Raw genomic sequence first — 21,398 nt, 5'->3', positions numbered from 1 at the left:
AGCCTTTGCAGGGCCCGGAGCTGCAGCCGTGTCGGGACGTGCCCACTGGGATGCTTGGCTTCACCTGCCTGGCCCAGGCAGAAGGGGCAGCTCCCACACTCGGCTGGCGGTTTTGGGGTGCTTGAGATGTCAGGGTGCAGCAGATTCCATCTCGGGCTCCTCCAAACTCCCAGGGGTGGGAAGGTGCCAACATGTGCTCCTGTGGGCTTCTTTGCGCATAAAATATGCGAGCATGGGGCGGGATAAGTCAGTCTCAGACCAAGCCATGGAGGGAGGGTACAGCGAGTCCCTGAACGGCCCCAGGAGTGGCGATGCACTGGGGATTTACAGTCAGCTCTTGAACAATTCATTCACTGGGGCTCATTTGCCCATCTTTGCGCACAGAGAGAAAGAAGAGCTATGAGGACAGGATGAGCCCCCGGTTTGGCTGGCAAGTGTGGGGTCCTGTGTCACAGACAAATGTTTTGTGAGCACCTTTTTGCAGAGGCAGCTTTGGTGCCGAGAGCCAGGTGAGTGTGCTGGGCTTGGGAGCAGCCCCAGCGAGGCTCCCGCAGGAGAGGCAGGTGGAGCCCATGGTGTAAGCAGGCTACACTGTGAAGCTGTTTTGGCAGGAGGAGATGTGAGCAAGAGCATCTGTTACCAGCCCTGAAAGAGGCAGAGGGAGCTTTTACCAGCTAGAGCCGGGGAGGAAAGGGAAGGGGCATGCAGCGTGCATCTGGGAGCCTCGGTGCCCCTGGCCTTCATTCCCTGTGCCCCCTTTTGCTGGCACCAACTTTTCCTTAAAATCGCCTTGATTTTGTCCTGATGAAAAGCTGCTGAATCAGCAAAGTTGAGCAAGGGACCAGCTGAGCAAGGGCCAAGTGCAAGCTGCCCCAAAGCACATAGAGCACGTGCCTTCCTGCATGAAAAGGTATGGCCAGTTCCTGGTTCTGATGCCGAAACCCTCATGAGAAAATCTTTCAACACCTCTCTGCTGGGACGGCTGAAACCACTGCCCGATCTCACATGGGAGATTTAATAAACAGCAAATGGCAAGTGCCATTTTGGGTCCGATGTGGGTTTGGACCACTGCACATAAGCTCTAAAGGCTTCCCTCTAACAGCCCCTGAGGACTGTCATACCCTATGCTGCTTAGCATTAAAGCAGCACAAAGGGGAACCATGCAGGCTACATTGGTTCCTCCTTCATAGCAGCATCACTCCATAGGCTTTACTAAAGGGCAGACACCTTTTTTAAAGCAAAGAGTGGTTTTTGGGTGAGTGTGGGGGAACAGACTACCTGTGACCCAAGACTGCGTGGTGTTCTGGGGATGAAGGCAGGCTTTCCAGCACACCTGGGCTGCAGAAGAACCCACAGCCCACCAGGGACTTTGGGGAAAAGAAGTGACACCATCTCATTTCCACAACTGGGTTGTTCGTAGGCAGACAGCTGTGTTTCAGAAGGGGAAACAATCCCAATTAGCTTTCCAGGTGTTCTCTTGTAAATGGCTTTCAGGTGGTACAACTGTGTCTGCAGTCCAGGGCTTTGTCCCTCTGAAACAAGCCCTCTGTGTTCCCCTCCCACCCCCATCCGCTCCCCCCTTACAAAGGAAGAGGGAGACCATCCAGGAGACAAGAAAACACACATACAGCATGGGTGATTGCTATTTTAAGAACGTACTTTATACAAAATAACCAATTCATATGGAAATAAAATCTACAGACCTCCAAGGATCAAGCTTTTAAAAAAGTTCTTTAAAAAAATTACCCAACACACAGTATTAAACTAACTATTGAGGTAACTGTCGCTCTTGGGGAACAAAGGTAATCAGCAGACCAAGACAAAATATACACAATATAAAAATAAATAGCATTCCCCTTTCCAGTATTGACCAGGAAAGTTCACACAACTTTGCAGCAGCAGGAGAGAGAAGAGGATCCCTGACACTGTGCTCTATGGGACAGGAAGGGAGGTGGGGGTGAGAGCCGGGGGGGCTCCTGGGCACCAGGCGACGGAGAGGTGCAGCACCTGAGCCCCCACTGCGGAGAGGAGCACCGGGGTGAGCCACTCCAGCATGAACTCCTTCCACTGCGAAATTCGGGCTAGCAAATCCAACCTTTCCTAAACAGCACGGGCAGTTGACCAGCTCAGTTTCTAACCGAGATGAAGACGAGCAGGACCAGCCCTAGAGCGTTAGGTCCCACCACCCAGCAAAACACCCCAGTCCCAAGCCCCATGCAGATCAGATTCCCCCACCGAAGGATGCAGGCAGGGGTTCTTTTCACAGCTTGGTGTGGGAGGTCTCTGCCACAGCATCAGCTCACCCTCCCGTTGCCCTGGGACAGTTGCAACCAGTTGACAGGGGCCAGGCTTTTGCCCCTGTGGCCCCTAAACTCCTTCCCCGCCCAACAACAAAAAACACAGCAACATAAGAACAGCCTCACCCAACGAGAGAAAGGCCCCCGTTTTCTCCTTGTGCCCCCAACAGACAGATTACATTCTTTACAAACTTACAATAATACAAAAAAAACCCCAACATCACCCAACTTCAGAAAAATGGACATAGTGACATAGGGTCTCCTGCTACCTCCCCCATAAATGCCAGGTGAAGCAGCAGCGGGTCGCTTTCCTCCCCCAGAGGCATTGAATCGGTGGTCCACCCACCCTTCACTCCGTGGCAGCAACAGGCACCCCTCTTCCATGTGCTCTGCTTTGTGGACAAGGCTCAACTTTACCAACTTGCTCCCTTCCCCTTCTACCTTCCCAAACAGAGGAAGCAACCAGCTCTCTCTCAGCTACCTAAATCAATCCAACAGTCACTGGGAAAGCAGGAACGTGACATAGATAAAATGCAGGGCCACAGAAAGCACCTTGCTTCCCACTCAAACTGTGAAACCCCCCAGTGTTTCATAGCCATCCGTTCCTTGAAACAATATGGGAAGGTCAAAGTTGCACTGCGGCACATTATTATTGCTCAGAAAAGATCAGGCAGCAGTGTTCATTGATCTATCAAGCAAGAGAGGCAACAGTTTTCATGGTTGTACATAGTATATATTTTAAACCTAAGCTCCCTTGGAGGCAGGCACGCCAGGATCATGCGCGGGAACGCTGCACAGGGGCCAGGAGCAAATCTTTGTGCTGGCAGAGGGACAGACAACTCTGTGCCAGGGTGGCAAACCCTGGGGGCATGTGGGAGAACACCAGTGAGCCACTGAGGACACCTTAATTTCATGAGGACAGTAAATGTGTACTCCCCACCTGCTTTATATATGCATGTGCAGAGGAGACAGCTGGCAAGTTCAACCTTCTGCCTTTCTACTCGCGTGGGCAGTGAGCTTTCATCTTTGCACTTGACAGCAACAGACTGCAGCAAAGTGAGCAGAGGGAAAGAAACTTGAAAGCTAGGAAGCAAGGAGAGGGGAAGTGTTGGTGCATGAGACAAAAGGGGATCAGAGGACTTTCCAGACTAAAAATTGAGGCCCGAGCTCCTGTAGGTGCCTGGCTGGCTTCAGAAAGGGAGATCGCTCCTCTGACGTACTCAACAGTTTTTCAGTGCACTATGTATCTGCTTGCCTCTTACTGATTTGAAGGCCAAAGGAATCCCTGATGGCCATCTGGTCTAACTTTGTCCATAACAAGGGAATGTTGCCCACACAGTCAGTTCCACTTTCATTCAGAAGATATTCCACTTCCTGCCCTTCTGCTAGTAAGCCATGTGTTTCCAAACAAAAGGGGCAAAGGACAGAGGGACTTGCTAGACTTGGTGAAAATCCCAATTAATCCTCAGCCCTAATTAATCCTTTGTCCCCTCTTCCACTGGTGGATGTAGCTCTTGCTCTCTCCTGGATGTACTGTCCACTTTGACATCCATATTTCAAAAAGAAGAAAATCTTTGCCAAAAGAAATCTAGGCCACTGCTGTGGATTAAGGACACCCCCCCCCCCCCCCAGTCAGTGCAAGGCCAGCAGTGTTAAAACTACAGAATGCTCCATGGTCTCTCAAATACTGCATGTGAGCCAAGGCAGGAGAGTAATCAAAAAGGGAATGGCACCGCACAGCTTGCTACACCTGCACTTTGAAGGTACACTTGGATGTTACTATCTAGTTTCAAATACATACAACCCTGTCCTGAATTTCCTTGCCTAGGGGTAGACTGAGCCTTGCGCTTGTCATCCCAGGAGCTCCTATTTGGAGACAGCTGGAAATGGGTCCCCCCCAGTTCTTTTTCAGAGAGGGAGGTGGGCAGCGGAGAGTGAAAACCAAAGCGCGTAGTTCATTATGTGCTGGTTAAAAGCGTTTTCCTTCCGCATGGGCGGCAGGGGTCCTGCCAAGCCCGAATGTGCTTTATCCCCATCTGTATGTTAAACAGGTACAGATGGGGAAAGGCTGGAAGGTCAACGTTTGAGATGCTTTCTCAGTTACAATAAGCACACACTCTTAAAGCTTGTCACATGGCCTGCAGCTGCAATGCTACTTTCACAGCCTGCTATCTCAATCTCAGCCTTACAGAAATGTCACAGCACACACACCTGCTCTTCAACCACCAGTGACGAACTAAAAGCAAAACAGGAATTCTGCAAGAGCAAACTCCTCTAACACCAATGCACCACAGTAAAAACTTCTTAAGGGGTAGTTCTGGTTAAGCACAGACCCAGTTGCATGGTTGGTCTGCAGTGAGGGGAACCAGGGGCAACCACACCATCACCAGTTCTCCTGTTTGTCTTCTCCAAGCCACCCCTCAGGATGGTGCTTCTCCATCACTTGGTTTGACACCTTCTCCAAAACTCCACAATGCATCTGGCAATGCACCGCCTCCTCAGAAAAGGAAAGCAGAACAAAGCCATGAAGAGCAAAGCAACAGCCCAGGCTCAACACAGAGATGCACAGAAGACTGACAGAGATCAATAGAGGGAAAAAAAGAAGGTTGTTTTCTAATTATACTTTCTTTTTAAATGGAGAAGTGTTGGGGTGAGAAGCTGCAGGAGAACTGCCTCAGTCAGCAGAATGAAAGACAGCCTCTGTGAGTAGCGTTCAGATAAGACATCAAGAAGCTGATAGCTCTCCAAGACCCCGAGAAACCACACTTACAAAAATATACACAGGAGATTTGTTTCGGAAAGTCTGCATGGGAAAGGCATTTGGCAGACAAGAAAGAATCAGAAGCTCTTCCAAGAAAAGTGTCTCCATGTACTTTAAAGTCACAAATCAAACCAGTTGGGCCTTGAAGCTTCAAATTTACTTTCCTCTTTTGTCCTCCTCATTGCAGGCTGGTGCCTTGGATTGCTACTGAGTGGTTTGGTGGGTCACAGCATGGAATTTATGGACTGCAAACTTCTGCTGGACACAGCTAAAAAATCACTGTGAAGCCTCAGTGACTGGCCTTCTTAAAATACTTAGCTGAATTGCCAGGGCCTGTAGGACTTAAGATGCCCAAAGCTTCCAGAGTCCCAAGGGGAGTTTATACAATGGCACTTATAATGGCAATTGAACATCTCAGGATCTTGGGAACACCACACACCACTTGCAAAGGAGACGGTGGTGGGGAGAGCAAGAGGCTAAAAAGCCAGAGTAGCATAGAAAACTCTCCTGAGAATATTGGAAAATTTTGGCATGTTCAAGCATGGTCAGCATCATATTTGTTCTATGTATTACATAGTCTCGTTTAACAAGAAATCCATAATTATAGCAAAACACATCCTCTGTATGGGAAAAGTAATAGCTACAGGAAACTTTGCAAAGTCACTAGCTCAGGATGCTGGCTGCAAAAGGACCAACAGTTAATATATTATACTACAACAGCGCTGGGGGATGAGAAAGAGGGCTTCCAATCAGAGTCCACAATTTCTCTGTATTGTGTTAAAATATCGTTTAAGATAGTGACACAAGTATGGCACTCAAATGCCAGGATATTTTAAAATGCAGCTACATTTCTCCTGCATTGTATGCCAACCCATGGCAAAAAGTACCACTCTGCACGTAAAGAGCTGCCATTTTACTCTCTTCTAAATCCCTCCTTAAACCCGTCTCTTTCACAACACCTACAAAACAGCCCTGGTTGGGAAACCATAAACTATAAAATTCACATTTTCTGCTTCTCCCTGTACATTTCCACTGGTGTTCCATCTCAGCAATCCACTCCCAGCCCCATGCCCTCTGAGGGGTGCCCATTTTCTGTGATTTGCTCAGATTGTACCTACCGAGATAGAGCTCTGATTTTTGGTGCATCCCTAGATGTCATCATAAAAAGAAAAAAAAAAAAAACCACCAAACCCAGCCAAACACTTATGAACAAAGCATTTGAAAGTCTGGAAACTCAGAGCTAAGATTCCACAAGCAGCTCTACACCTTCATGTGCCCTGTCCCCAGGATAGCCCTATCCCTGTAGCCCAGCCATAGTTCCTCCAATGCTATATTAGTACTTTTCTAATATAAACCATGTGTCTTCACAACAGCAGCTTGTTAGTCACTTTAATAAGAATTACTGACTACATCAAAAGCCATTTACCTAGAAACCCTCCCAGGAGGAGTCAGCTTCACTACTCTGTTTTGTCTACAATCTGCAAGTCAAGCCCTTCTCCCAGATTTGCAAGATGTCAGGTGAGGGATAATATCTTCATGTGGCACACTCCACATAGGATCCTCAGAGTATCTATCACTAACACTCCACTACACTCTACAGGCAGACCACAAGCAATTCTTGCCTTTCTTATTCATCCCCTGTTTTGATCTGGGCTTGGTACTCATCCAGATACCATGACCACTAGAACCATGTTTTCAGTGCCAGTTCCGTCTGAAGGCCAAGAGTGTTTCAGCTTGGTGGGGTTTTTTTTATAGCTTCCAAACCCCTCCTGTTCCACAAAGTTCACAATGAGCTGAATGAAAGGCACTTCAAATATTCAGGTAACTGTCTGTGATACAGAAGACACAGGCTGAAGTACAGCAGGGGTTGTTTGCAGAATCTACATTCACATTTCCAGAATTTCGAATACTTTGCTACAAGTTGTATTTTACAGTTCCTCTATTTTTAAATGTGCTATTTCAAATTATTTTTATATCTACAATGAACTAAAGATTACTTTACAAGAAGAAGCAACCATGCTTTCATTTGTCCAGGTTTATTGTCTTGAAGAGCAGTTATACTTGCACAGTTTTTCATAAATACCTACTACTGCTTCAGTACCTCCTCAGTGGAGGATCTAGACCTGCATTTCTGAGCAGCTGGGGCACCTCTGGAAACCCGCTGCCAGCTGACAAGCCAGCAGGAGACCCTCAGATCTGGGACAAATTTAGATGAGCCATAGCCTAATGTTCTTGGGTGGGGAGAGCAATTACCTGCTTCTCAGTCAAAGGACAACCTTCAGGATCATCTATTCCAGTTTACACCAATCCACCAGTGACAATTGCTCTCTGACAGATGAACACAAACACAGAAAAAAACCCATGACAAAAAAATCTCCCTTTCATAACGTAATGGCATCTATAGATAGAGATTGTAAGTAATTGACATTATATTGAAGTCTTCCTTTGTGGAGGAGCCAGCTGTCCCAGGCAATTCACTGGACTAAGCAGACAACAGCTATAGTTCAGAGGCTAGCTGCAGCGGTGGGTACAAACAACTGCATTTATAAACACGCTTGTGGGAATAGCATTAAGAAATTTAAATCCTGTTAGGTTTGGAAAATGCCTTGGCCCTACACAGCTCATCACAGGCAAAAGTACAGTAGCAACAGAGCAGTGGGACTCATTGGTAATTGGGCACTAATGTGGCAGTGCTTCCTTTCTCATCTTTTAGGCTTTTTGTTCTTTCAAAAGCTTAGGACAGAAGGAGTAATGGCTCAGTCAGATGCTACCTGCCATTTGCTCAAACAGCTTCGCCAGCACACGGTAGATCTACACATCAGGACAAAGGTGATGCAGTCATGCATGCTAGTGCAATCCAGCTAAAGATATGGGTGATGGCACCATCCAAGACAACAAAGCAGCCAGAAGAATTTTCCAGATAACCCGGAGACAAAGACCCTCCCCTAGCTGGTACCACAGACTAAAGGACATGCTGCTCTGTCCTCATGTCTGCTGCCACTTGTGCTTTTGCTAGCACAATCTGTCCAACACATTGGCACATCCTCCTTTTAACCATACCGCTGTCCGCCAGGGCAACCAGCAGTTTGCACTACGGCTGTGGACCCAGCAGATCTTGCTGCCCAATCTTCTCACACAGCAACTCCACCTTGTTTTACCCCAGCTCCCCCAAGAATAATCAGCTGTATTTCCTTGTTACATTTAAGATGTGAATAAATGTCTGCAGATGAGATTCATATGAAACTCATTTGTCAAACCTACATTTAAACACTGGTGCCTGGCAAAGCACTGGCGCACAGGGGTTCCCCAGTGCAGTACTGCAACTGGTGAGGAAAGCCCCTGCAGACTGCTCACAGGCTCTGAGGGAAGCTGCCACTAGCCCTGTAGGACTTGCTGCTACAGCATCAATGATGGCAAAGGTAAACCAAGTCAACTCCAGCACAAAGCCCTCTCGTCCCTCATCCCCTGAGCCATGCCACCTCTACATTTGATTTCAAATCAGTGCTTACTGATTCACCCGCAACTTGCAAACACAAACCCAACGCCATTAGCCAACAAACGTCTCACACTGCAGCAAACCAACCATTCCCCCCAAAGCAGCCTCATGCTGTTCTTTCACAGGCAACCAAGAGTGGTCAGGAACCACAGGGTACCTTCTGCTTCGCTGCTGCTAAGAAGTGAATATAGCCAAGGGACAGAGAAAGAAAGGTGGGGGTTTGTCTCCACTCCTCAGGCAGCAGGGCAGTACAGATTTGCACATTATTTGTTCTACTGGATAGGTGCTGCTCCACTGGTTTCACTGAAAGAAGCCTAAGATGACCAGTTATGTCATTTTCTGCTTTCTAGAGCATACATTTCTCCTATGAGAAAGGCAGGGAGAAGGGTATTACACTAGCAGAAGGGACAATGCCATGAGTGTCCTGTCCTGGTTTCAATTCCTGGTCCTGGTTTCCTTGTTCCCCCATGATGACAGGAGCTGGAAGTGCACTCAGGCCCTAGATCCAGAGGGGTGGAGGTGGGGGTGAGAGGGGAAGGAGGAAGAAGACAAGAGAAAGAGGAGGACACGTTATGCTCCTGAGCAATTCCTGCTATTAAGTCAACCAACCATCAGGTCGTGTCTCGGTTGCAGAGGACAGGAAGGAGGACAGCAAGTCATCCATCACACGTTCCCTCACCTCTCCCCGCTCCCCCCAAACCCTCACCCTATCCTGAAAGATTTCAGTGTGATATGATTGTAAACAGTTAAGGATTCCTCCAGTGCTAAGCCCACTACAAGCTGGGCCCACCCCCTCCCCCGTTATGTACAATACATTCACCAACAACAGAAATTTATTTAAAAAGGCAACAGGTTAAATTCTGTAAACTGGATCCAGCTCCAAAACACACACATTAATACTACAAGTAAAATTCCATCATCGTCCTCTTCCACCCTGAAAAATATACCTGAGTTTAGCAGTCAATGAAAGTTTCCGCCCCCACCCCCGCCCTCCCCACCCAAAAAATCCCTCAAACCCTGAACGAGACGCAGTCTCCGGTCATGGAAAGCCACTAGTTTGCGATGCTCGCCCTGCGGTGGCGAGCCAGCTGCTTGGCTGGCTGGGGCCCAGCACCGCTCCAGGTTTCCAACACAAAAGCCGTTGCGGCACCATGTTCCACGGACCCAGGAAGCTACATGCTGCTTGGGTGAGGGGAGGGTGGGAGGAAGGCCTGCCCCTCCTCCCCCTTGTCCAAATCACGTGTGGCTTTCGTCTTCGTGAGGTCCTTCCTTCCTCGGACTAGCTCTGGAAGAGGAAGAACAAGAGTTGGAGACTTTAACTGGCAGCTTTAGAAAGGAGTAACCTCATGATTGCATGCAACCAGTTCAAAGCTAGCACTGCCCGTCCACCTAGGTTACGTTTTACAGTCAGCTAAGACATAGAGACATCCCCAACTCCTCTGCACAGCAGTAGTTCATTTCCCAGCTTCCTCCAGCGCTTCCCCTCTCATCAAATACTTTACTCCTTTAACCAGTGGGAAGGGAAAGACTCGCATTTCAACTCTGCTCTCTTTAGCAGCCCTTACTTGATCCAGAGGCAACGCTGATGGTTTTTGTGACGTCAGATCTTCCCGGGACATGGTTGCTGTAGGCATCTTCGGGAAGGGAACTTGAGCCTGATGCATTTGCATTCTGGAGCCAGGTTGAATGGAGAGAGTTTTAGCACATGAACACCAAGAGCAAATCCCATCTACTTTGTCGAATGCATACATACAACATTCGCATACAAGTATGCATCTCGTGTATTCTTCTTTCTGGCTTCTCCCCAAAACACAACCTTTAATCCATGCCACTCCCCCAATAGCTTAGTTGTAAGCCAAGCTCCCTGAATGCTAGAAGGAGCACTGTCATGCTGGGACTATGACAAAACAGTAACAGTTGAAGCACATTTATAAAATCTGAACAGGGAATTTTTGGAGTAGCAGAATTTTCCATTCAGGAATAAAATGTGATATGCACAGTCTCAGTAAGAAGTACTTTTCTGTGAGGGAAATCTGAGACAGAGACGAAGGGATGAAGGGCAAAGTCAGAAGAGAAGATAATGGGGCAACATTGAAGTAAAGGAATTCATAACAAGAGGCTAATTTCCACTTTAGTTAGCTACTCTGCCTCACTATGAGAAAGTTGCCATAAAATTCTTGCAAAGAAAATGGCAAAAGTCCATTTGATTAAGAGATGCACCGCCCTGGATGACACATTAACAAAACACTATCAGATAAACCAAAGCACTGGTGTGGGGATGGATGGGACAGGCTAACAGGTCTCCATCATAACTGTTGCTACTTGTTTTAAGGAGCTGCAATGAGACTTTCACTCCAGCTTAAGAGACCTCTTACTCCAAGGGCCTAAGAGTCACCCGATAGCCTTCCAACTTCGATTGCCATCTCCTCTGACTTCAAGCCATATCCTTTCAAGGATATCCAACACTTATCGTCACCCAGGCATCATCCCCCTCCCGCCTTGCCTTCTCGTAGAAAACACGGTCTTACCCCGAGGGTCTATACAAGTCCTGGGGTGGCACCCCCATGCCACCTCCACTGCCTCTCTGCTCCATCAGCAAGGCCTGAAAGTGACCTACGTTCTCCTCTCGGCAGCGGTACAGGGGTCCCTCCTGAGAGAGGCCGTTGGCCTGGCCGGAGGCCGGATGATGAGACAGGTGAGCATTCATGGGCGATCCATATGTCCTGGGCTGGAAATGACTGGCGGGATGTCGGGATGCGTAAGGAGAGCCAGTCTGCAGCATCACCCCGTGGGGAGGGAAAGCCGACGGGCCAAATCCCATCCCCGAACCCAGGTGCGGTGGGGGGGCTCCGTAGAGGAACTCCCCCGCTGCCACCGAGCTTTGCCTCTTCGTGGCCGCGTTGTGGTTGTCCAAATCAAGAAACTCTTTGGGACTCTCCGGCCTTTCCTGGGACTCCTCGGACTTCTCGTCTTCGGGCCCCAGATCCTGCCCGTCGCTCGGAGAAACCTCTTTGGCACTCGCTACGTCCATGCGGTTGGGAGAGGCCAGGGCGGCGCCCAGTGCCTCGCAGCCCTGCAAGCCGCTGGCGGACCCCCGGTCCGGGAAAGGGGGTCTGGCCAGGGGCGGGTGGGCGGCGGGGTGCCCGCTGGGGCTGGCCTGGGGGTGGAGAGGCCTCTGCCAGTCCGAGTAGCCCTGCGGACAGGCGTAGTAGGGCGGTCGCTGGTAGTGGTGGTAGGAAGGCTGAGGCTGCGGCTGGTAGGGGTAGGGCATGCCCTGGGGGGGCCGATACCGGGGGAAGACGCCGGGGTGGGTGCCGCTCGGCTGGAAGCCCCGTGGGGGAAAATGCTGGGGGTGGGAGGCGGGAGGAGGCGGCTTCCCCCCCATCACAGGACCGAACCCCTGCAGGCCGGGGTTGATGTGGTACCGCCCGGCCGAATTCGGGTATTCCAGACCAGGCATGTAGAGAGGGTGGAACTGGTTGGGGGCAGCCCCCATGGAGCCGGCGTCCACGCCGGGCAGGCCGGTGCCCTGCCCCATGCAAGGCACGGCCGCTTCGGGGAGAGCCTTCCCGCCGCCACAGAGGGGCTTCTCCAGCAGGCTGGCGGCGAGCCCCTTCCCCTCGGCGCCGGCTGCCGGCCCCTCGCCCGCCGCCCCATTCTCAGGCAGGGGACCCCCTCTCTCGGGGGCGGGCATCAGGTCCCTCACGCAGCCTGGGCCGCCGGCGTAGCTGCTCTCTGCCGGCCACGCGCCTTTGCCCTGCCCTGCCTTCAGGTCGCCCTTCACACCGGAGCCGTCCCCCTCCCCGTCCGGGGGCAAGGCGCGCCTGGTGCACTCCATGGGCAGCGGGGGCTTGGGATGAGGTAGGAGTTTGGCGTAGGCCCCGTCAGGAATGCCGATGCACTGAGCCTTCTCGTCGACGCCTGCCGGTGGCTCCACTGGAACGAGAGGGGAAAAAAGTCACACGTTGGACTAAATTTGGAAATCGGCCCTCCCCGCCCGACACATATGCGCGCCTACTCACGCTCACTCAAAGCACACGTGCCAAAGAGTAATTCCTGCCAGCTTAACCAGGTCTACCAAAGTAGCCTTTCAGCTTCTTCTTGCTGCGGCTGACCCAGAGTTGCTGGGCAGTTCTGCCTGACAGGTCCCTAACATCTGGATGGAAAAAGTATCCCACTTTTGTGCAAATAGAAGAGAAAAAGAAGTGACTTTCTAAAGCCAGGAAGGTCCTTCCATTGTAAGTACTCACTCTTCTGTGGGGCTGCAGCCACCCACACCCATCACACAGTCTTCCCTTCAGAGACCTTTAGCAATTCTGGAGTGCATTTTTACAAAGTTGGGTGACTTTCAGTAGCTGCTTCTTTTAAAAGAGCTCTTTTAAAAATTACTCATGAGATTGCACCTCTCTTGGAAAGATGCCACACGTGGACTGAACCCTCAAGATACAGCACACTGTAATTTGCAAGCCACTGATAAGTCATACCTCCACTGGAGTAACACTGCACGCGTGGGTTTGGTCTGACACGTGGGTGTGCAGAGGCTGCCTAATGGAAAGGCAGAGTTGGGAAATACCACAGTGGGGTCCACATGATAGCAAGATAAGAAGTCAGGGTAATGGCAGCCTGATTTCAGGCTGTGTTGCCCTTTCTGGTCCACAAACCCCACTTGCCCACATCTTGGGCAGAAGCACTACCACACACCAAGATGCTGTGAAGCTGATCACAGCCATATTTTAACCAACTGTGATTTGGAGATGCGGCTACTCTGCCCTGCAATCACTCAGCGTCCTCCCCTAGTCTCTGTTCTATATCCAGCACAGTTAAACGATGATGACTTTTAAGCAATGCCACACAAGGAAAGAGTTTCCTCTTAGTGCAAGGCACACGAGGGATTGATAAAAGATGCAAGGGTTTTGATCTCTAGTTTACCGGCTAGAATTAATGAAAAAAAAATTTTTTTTTTTTGATCTCTGGGGTTTTTTGATCTCTACTTTAGGTTTGTTTTATTTTTAAGGGGTTTTTTTGATCTCTAGTTTACCAGCTAGAATGAATGAAATTCAACTAGAAAGAAACTTGTGACGGTACACATGACACGCTGCCACCCCACCTGAATTGACACGGCTGCTCAGGGGCTTTCAGGCAGTCCTGTTGTGTGAAGATTTTGAGAGCTCACAAGGCACGTGTGCATTTCAGAGGAGAAGCCGTACTGACATATACTCAAAGGAGTATATTTAAACCAGTTATTCACATAACGTCTTCTTTCCTTACCTAACTCTCTGCAGATCCAATTTTTATATTAACTCCAAGTGAGCTCTAGAAGCATCACAGCCTATGCTTTGCATCTGCACCCCATGGCAAACTGATAACTTGCAGGTATAGCTGGGACAGAGGGGACCTCTGGCAGTCTACAGTGGAACAAAACAATCTTAAAAAATTCTAAGCGATGGCTGGAGTAGCAAATATATTCCAATTTAGATTAAAAAAAAATAAAAAGGTATGTGTAAAAACTGTGTGCCCCACAACTGTTTTATCAAGATTTTAATTATTTTCTAGAAAAAAACCCCTGCCTTTGTTGCTGAGCCTAAGCCACTGGTTAAAAATGGCTCTGGTGAGCCTGAAGGTCAGGGCGTATTTTCCACTTCTCTAGTGGCAAAAATCCAGATAAAGCCACATTTGCAGACATAGATTTTGTGCATCTGCATGACAATTAAGGTTTGGGCCCCTACAAGTTTGGAGCCCAAGAGCAACAAAGCTGCCCTAGGGGTGCTCCTGCTCCCTCCTCACAAGCGCACACCAGCGGGCAGAGGGTCTGCCCTGGCACGGGAAATGGCGGTGCTGTGCAGCAGGCGGGAGGGATGCCTTGCAGGAAGCAAAGGGGAGGCAGGCAGGGGGATGCAGGTAACAGATGCAGGCAGGGAAGGTCAAATGCTACAGGCAGGGGCTGCTGCCTTGGTGGGCGGGTTCTTGAGGTGTTACCTTGGTTGCTCTCCGGCTCCATGGTCTGACTGGTCGGATCCTGCGAGCTCCCGTTCCCCACGATGGGTTTCGGAGGCTGCATGCCGGCGGCAGAGGCGGCATGAGCCAGCTGGGGAAAGGGTCCGGGGAGGTGCGGCGGGGGCGGCTGGCGAGGGTGGTAAGGCACACCCGGCGGGCACACGCGGGAGGACAGCTGCTGCATGGCGATCATCTCCGGGCTATCCATCATGGAGTCCCCGCCCTGGCACCCTCTTTGAACCTGAGGCGGTCCCCCAAACAGAGCGGCCGGCGGCTGCGGCATCCTCTGGCCGGCGGCTTTCCCGGGCGGTCTGATATACCCTGAGGGAGGCACCCCGTGAGGTAGGAAGTTTGATTGCTCGGTCCACTGGCTGGGAGGCAGCGGCGCCCTCATGGCCCGGGGGTCCATCATATGCCCCAGGGCGCGGGGCTGGAGCGAGGGCCCCGGCCCCATGGGCGCCTTCTCCTCCGGCCCCACGGCGCCCTGGCTGCCAGGGCCGTGGCTGCCGTTCCACAGGGCCGGGTGCGTGCGGTTCAGGTACTTGTAGGGCCGGTACATGTGCCCCGGGGGGACCTCCGAGCCCTCCGGCGGCCTCATGGGGGGCCCGTTGTGCCTCGGGGGGAGGAAGCCCTGCTGGAACTGGGCCGGCGGGTAGACGGTGTCGGGTGGGGGGCCGCTGACGCGCCCCAGCTGCAGGGTGCCCGGCCGGGGGCTGAGGCCAGCGATGTGGGTTGGTCCTGCACACGCCTGCTTCTCCGGGGCAGCCAGCCTGTGCCCGCGGTGCTCGCTCAGTCCGACGGCCGGCTGGGGAGGAGGGGGAGAGAGAGAGAGAGAGAGGCAGGGTGGGTCTCGGTGAGAGCCGTCACACCGAGGAGCGGTGGAGACCTGCAGGTCCCGAGGTGCTGAATCCCTTGGCTGCAGCGTTTCTTACCTGCATGGCAAAGTGCTGGTGCTGCTGGACCGGGTCTCCGGGGTGGGGCTCAGGCACTCGCGGCGAGCCGTACAGTTTCGTGGGATCCGATCCACGCAGGGGACCAAACGTTCCTGGCACGGCTGGTCTCTGGGGGACGAGGGGGGTGTGGGAGGGAGAAATAAAACAATCTGTGAAGCGCAGAAAGGCAGTAGAGCTGCTGCAGGTGAGGGGAAGCCAAGGCTGGAGGAACCACACAGATGAGCAGATGGGCTTTTTGGAGATACCACGAAAAACCTGTAGTCTCTTTCCTACGAGGTGACACAGCTCCCCTGACAAAGCCACTCTCTCTCTCACACCCCAGCCGTGCGTCCCTGTGCTTAAGGTTGCAATACACTCACTGCCACCCAACTACTTGGGAGCAAGCAAAAAGACTGGAGGGGGCAGTGGTTCACTCCAAGGAGACGAGTGGACCACAAGAGTATGGAAAGTAGGATGATGGCGGAACTAGGATGACAGCGGAATGTGCTGAGTTTCCTTCAAAATACTTGTTGCCTCCAGCTCTCCTACTGCCTCCCACTATCTGCATCACAAGAATTGCTCTAAAAATTTTGTTTGATCTCTAGCTAACAGGGCAAGGGATAGCCTGGATCTCAGAGCAGCAGCTGATACACCACACCACAAGACATCATTGGTTAAAATGGAAAAGGCAGTGAAGGATGGGTGAGGAACAGCCCAGAGGGGAGGCAGAACAGGTGGCATTCAGAGAAGAAATGTTGGGCTAAAGAGAGGTCACTGCTGCAGTCCAGGGTGGCCTTGTGTTTGATTTTGTTTACTGCTTTTATAAATACTCAAGGCATGAATGCAGTAGTACACAGATGGCACAAAGTTACCAGGCATCTGTAAACAATTGAGACAAAAGAAGACTGGCTTGTTCAGCATCATAAACTGGAGATTAAAGAGGAAATGTGACTGCTTTCCATGCACAACAAGGTAACTGTCCAAGGAAAGAAGAGCACTGGGGAGCCAGAGCTGGTGCAAGCCCACATGGGGGCATGCCAGCCATGGGAAACATTAGGAGACTGTTCCCAGGTAGTGTGGCAAAGACTGAAACTGTACCAGTTTAAATCTAAGGGCTGAAAAGTTTCAGTTGTAGAAAGCATAGCCCTGACCCTTAATCTCTGGGAAGAGGTTCTTGCCATGCAGTAGGGATTTCACAGTAGAGATTCATTCCCCTTTACTTCCCTCCCTCCACAGGCCTGATGGGTGAAGAACAGCAGAAACTGCTCCTTACCATCTGGCCGGGATGTGGCACAGGGCTGGGCATGCCACCGTACTGCAGAGAGCGAGGAAAACCTCGTCCATTGGAAGGGCCCACTTCTCGAGGAGGCTGCATTGGGTTGCCACTTGGATCCTCTGCAGAGGACGAGGAGAAGGAGGAAGAGGAGGAGGAGGAAGAAGCAGGAGCCCTGGAAGTAGCTCGATATGGTGGAGGTTTTCCTCCATTTTCCAGGCGTTGCTGCCTCTTGCCCGGTCCATCTGGGTCTCGCGACCGAGTCCAAACACTGCCTGTGCTGGAGCGGCCAGTCCGCCGGCTCCTCTTCTCTCGTCTCCCGTCTTCTCTGATCCAAAACTCCTCATCTGTGTCTCCATCTTCCCCAGGGAAGTGCTTCATCATTGCTCGGTGGAAACACCTCTCTAAGTTGTAAGCCATCTTGGTGTATTCTGCAGTCAAAAAAACCAAACAACATCAGGGACAGAGCCTTATAGAGAGAAACAATTAAGCAACATCAGACTTTCCCCATCAGATAACTCATCTCCCCTCCACAAAGTTTCTTTGAGGAAGACGTGTTTCTAACTAGTCAACTTTGGTTTATGTTCTTAAACTCCATAAGCAACGCAGCATCAGATTTGTTCAGTAACCCCACCAGAGGACAGGCACAGAGGCATGACAAAGTACCATTAGCGGCACAGCCTGCAGAGTCAGCATTAACTCAGTGTTCCAGCATAGTGCCAAGAATTACATTACGAGAAGCACCACCTCTGCTCTCAGAGATGTGTGACCTGCAGAGTTAGCCAGCAGAGCGCTGAGAGAAGAAATGTGAACTTCCAGCAATGCTATTTGATTACATTCAGAGGCTTTTCTTGGACTCGTTCAAATCTCTGCTGCATGCTACAAGACAGACGAAAAATCAGCAAACATATTTATCCATGTACAGTTTCTAAAGCACTTGCTGACCCTGACACGAAAGCTACTGCCAACACCAGTGTCCCCATTGCATCATTTCCACAGTACAATTCTGCTCAGAGGGGCTCCTACTTTTCATTGGAGTGGATAGGAAGGAAAAGACATGTGAGAGGTGTTAATGACAAGGGCTTGAAGCAAATGACTTTCCAGTTGTTTCCACTAAACTAACTCTGAAGTTTCTGGGGAAACAGAGCTCTCAGTGGCAGTGCAGGAATGCTTTTACTTGGGGCCCACAGCGACAAGCCAGGCAGCTCTATTTTCCCTTTCAAGGCCGTGCTGGTGAGACACAGTCTGCAGTGATGACCTACCATACGGGAAGTGATTTCTTACCTAAGCAACACGTAGAATTTTAACTGGCATGGCAATTAAACCCAGGGTTTCCCATTTGCAGACTCATGTTGTTCATTCAATAGCCAAGGAACCTAAAACCTACATTTTCCATCCAAAGGACTACAAGCCTGGTTCATTCCTCACTTTTCTGTGGTACTCAACAAACACTGGGAGCTAACCAGACTCCAATGCTTTTCAAAGTCTGTGTTAGATATTATGAGAAAAAAGGGGCACACAGACACACACAAGCATACGAAGGAATGAGCTCAGAAACAAACAGACTTTCTTCTCTTTGTATGTTCTACCTTCACCATCTACCAACATGGGAGTCCCTTGGGATGCCATGCCCCAATTCAGCATGACCAGATTGTGCCAAAAACCTCGCTAAAGCCCTAGGCCATATTACTTAGGAGCTCCTACTCTTTTGTCCAGCCTCCCAAAAATACCCTGAAAGAGAATAAGCACAAACCAAGTACTGGTGAGTGGGAAAAGATCACTGCTTGCTTTGACTGAGCACTGCAAATATATGAACTTAGCATCTTACTGCTCTTACCACTGCCTTCACCATTGTACTTAAGACAGTTCCTGAACATGGTCTTCATATCGCCCACAAATTCTTCCTTGGTGCAGTACTGACCTCCATTCAACTTCTTCTCCATGCTAGAGATGTCCATGGGGGCCTGAAACACAACAAAATGTCCCTTCAGTTACAGCAAGCATACTGGGGTTTACAAAGTTGCATAGCTAGCTTCCTCACAGAGAGGGGATGGGGAGTGGAGGCTGCCCTCCTGAGAGGCAGCACCTCATCTTTGGTTTCCGTGACTTGTAAGGCTAGAAGGGACCATTGGAGTCATGCAGTTTGACTGTGAGGGTAACACAGGACACAAAACTTCAAAACACTTCCAAAAAACTGCATCCCAGTCAACAAAGTGCATCAGTCAAGATGGCTGGACCACTTCCCATACCTTAATGATCTGGTAGTAGTTGGGAGCATACGATTCATCAACGGGCTCCAAGAAGGGCCAAGAGTCCTTGTGAGCCTTTACCACATCTAGAACTGGCAGTAGCAAAAGAAAGGTGAATGGTTACACACACACACCCAGAGGAGTTTTTTGCTTTGAGCAAGTCATGCAAGGGGGAAATCTGGGGCAGGACTAACCTTTGTACATGGCTGTGAACTCATCATCCAGTTCAAAGCTGTAATGGAAAGCACAACAGTAAATATGCAGACTGAGGACATGTAAGACATGCTCTCGTATTTCCATCTTCCCTTCTACTCCACACACTGTGCCATAATGCTGCCAAATAGGCCTTATCACAAACACTCCTCTAGCATGGACCAAATCCAGATGTTTCTCAGCTTATTCCTCACTGTTCTCCAACCTCAATTCTCCCTCCTCATTCCTGTGAATGACCACACTCCTGTCCTTCTTGTACTCACTACCTCAATGCGCTCGTATGCTGCATGCCCAGTTGCATACTCACAGATCCTTGGTCCTTCGCTCTTCCCTGGTAGGGGAACTGGGATCCAAGTGGGAAAGCTCAGGGGGGAGCTCCTTCCCCTGTGCCAGCAGCCAGGCCCGCTCTTCACGAAGCTTCCTCCTCCTGGCCCGTTCTGCAGTGGGGAGGGAAGAGAGGTGAAAAACCATTCAGCACTCCTTGTCAACAACATCTTGCAGGGAAAACAAAGGCAGGTCCTGCATCTCTCAAGAACTCCAGTGAAACGTTCTTGTTCTTTCAGCAAAAGCAGCAACAGCACAGGAGCAGAGGAGGTGAGAATACAGCGCACCATCAACACGCCTCTTCACTTCCCCTTGAATTTACAATCATTGATTTTGAAGCATTACTGTGATACAGATGCTACCCTAGGCGGCTTCCAGACAAATTTGTGACCATGGTGTGTTCAATGCACAGACCTAGGCATAGATCAGCACTATGGAAAGAGCTGGCTTGTTAAGTTACCATCCTTCAGATGCCTCACCTCAGCCGGGTGAACTCAAGGCAGCTGGTTTTGCACTGAAACGGATGAAGAGCAGTGCCGAGGGAAGGGTGAAGTTCTACCAGCTGAGTGGCACTGAGTAACTGGGGTCATTAATATCCTCCACCACCATGGCTAGCTTTGGAAAGATTGTTCAGGTAGGCCTTCATGGCCAGCAGCCAGAGCGAGCAAGCTGCCACACAGGAGGGCCACTGGGACAGCTTTGGTTTAAGAGGCAAGAGACAGGAAGAAGCAACGCTGGTAACATAACCTGTGGTTTGCAACCAGACAGCTGGCTAACAGATTGCTTCATAATAGAAAGTTTATGGGCTCTTATGAACCTCATTTCCTTTTTCTTATAGGAAATGTGAATTCATTTGACTTACTAAACACCTGTGGTTGTACCAACTTTCTGTAGGAGAAGAATTCTGCGAAAGTAGTGTTCAAGGAGAGATGTTATAGGAGTAAGACCCCAGAAAACAGGCCACATCAGGGAACACCCTGAGTGAAAGAAAGATGGGGGAGACTTGGCTAACACCTTCTAGCAGAGGCTCCATCTTTGGAAAACGCCAAAGACTCAAGAAGCACCAGCTCTGTTGGAAAAGTATTAATTTACTGTCTTACTCTGTCAGTCAAAAGCAAACTTGGGATGGGGGTTGAGGGCACAAGAAAACTAAGAATAGCTACAAGGTGGGTATTTCCAGGGGGGTCCATGGCCAGATATGTCAAAGACTGGTAAAAGAAAGTCCAAGTTTCCTGTTAGAAGACTCTGGGTAGCACTGAAGTTGGGAAGACAGGACTTGCATCTTAGATGCCCTGCAGAATCTAACAGCATCTGTTATAATATTTAATGATGAGAAGTCCAACATCAAATTGCATTAACAGAGATTATCTGAGTCTGTCCAAGCATAGTTCAGTACTTAATGCTTCATCTGTAAAATTAGCACCACTTAGATGACATCGTAATGGATGCCCAAGTGAGAAAGCTGAGTAAAACATGAGGAGATGATTTGGGCAGCAAAAGGAAAATCTCATGGCAACAGTAGCCAAGAGGTAAGGTGATGTAGATTTTAGAAATCCATCAAGGCCTGCCAAGGATCTGACCTGGTAAACTGACAGGAATCAAGGGAGCCCTGGTACCAGACTGGAGCTCATTCAGGATTAATGGTGGGTCCCTCTCCCACAGCAAGTGATTAATAAAGGATGTTAAAGATCACTAGCAGAGCTCGTTGTCATGCTCTTGGCCTGGGTTGAGTCCTACCCAGCAGCTTTCAAAATCTCACCAATGCCCTAAAATGGATCTCAAACAGCTAGGAAGTCATATGTGTGAGACAGAATGTTGGAGCAGCATCTGGGAAGAGAACTGGGAAACTCTAACCTGCT

The 21,398-nt window shown here is 50.1% G+C and overlaps 1 protein-coding gene across 3 annotated transcripts in view; it reads right to left on the bottom strand.

Moving 5' to 3' along the window:
- Positions 1-1,639: 1,639 nt before the first annotated feature.
- The window catches only part of CECR2 (CECR2 histone acetyl-lysine reader), a 105,309-nt gene continuing 85,550 nt past the window's right edge, over positions 1,640-21,398 (bottom strand). For 2 of the 3 annotated variants that reach the window (XM_069807731.1, XM_069807732.1), the window contains 10 exons: positions 19,523-19,652; positions 19,197-19,234; positions 19,003-19,094; positions 18,591-18,717; positions 16,754-17,184; positions 15,481-15,609; positions 14,531-15,353; positions 11,083-12,490; positions 10,120-10,225; positions 1,640-9,839 (listed from right to left, as the gene is read on the bottom strand). In XM_069807731.1, the coding sequence (XP_069663832.1) occupies positions 9,834-9,839; positions 10,120-10,225; positions 11,083-12,490; positions 14,531-15,353; positions 15,481-15,609; positions 16,754-17,184; positions 18,591-18,717; positions 19,003-19,094; positions 19,197-19,234; positions 19,523-19,652 (3,290 nt within the window). In that variant the 3' untranslated portion in view covers positions 1,640-9,833. The remainder of the gene's footprint in view (positions 9,840-10,119; positions 10,226-11,082; positions 12,491-14,530; positions 15,354-15,480; positions 15,610-16,753; positions 17,185-18,590; positions 18,718-19,002; positions 19,095-19,196; positions 19,235-19,522; positions 19,653-21,398) is intronic. The other variant, XR_011328886.1, reaches the window with a different exon arrangement.

Source organism: Haliaeetus albicilla, chromosome 19, assembly GCF_947461875.1.
Source record: "Haliaeetus albicilla chromosome 19, bHalAlb1.1, whole genome shotgun sequence".
NCBI classification, from domain to species: Eukaryota; Metazoa; Chordata; class Aves; order Accipitriformes; family Accipitridae; genus Haliaeetus; species Haliaeetus albicilla.
Note: the sequence above shows the minus strand (reverse complement) of the source record. Positions and strands in the feature narration are given on the sequence as shown.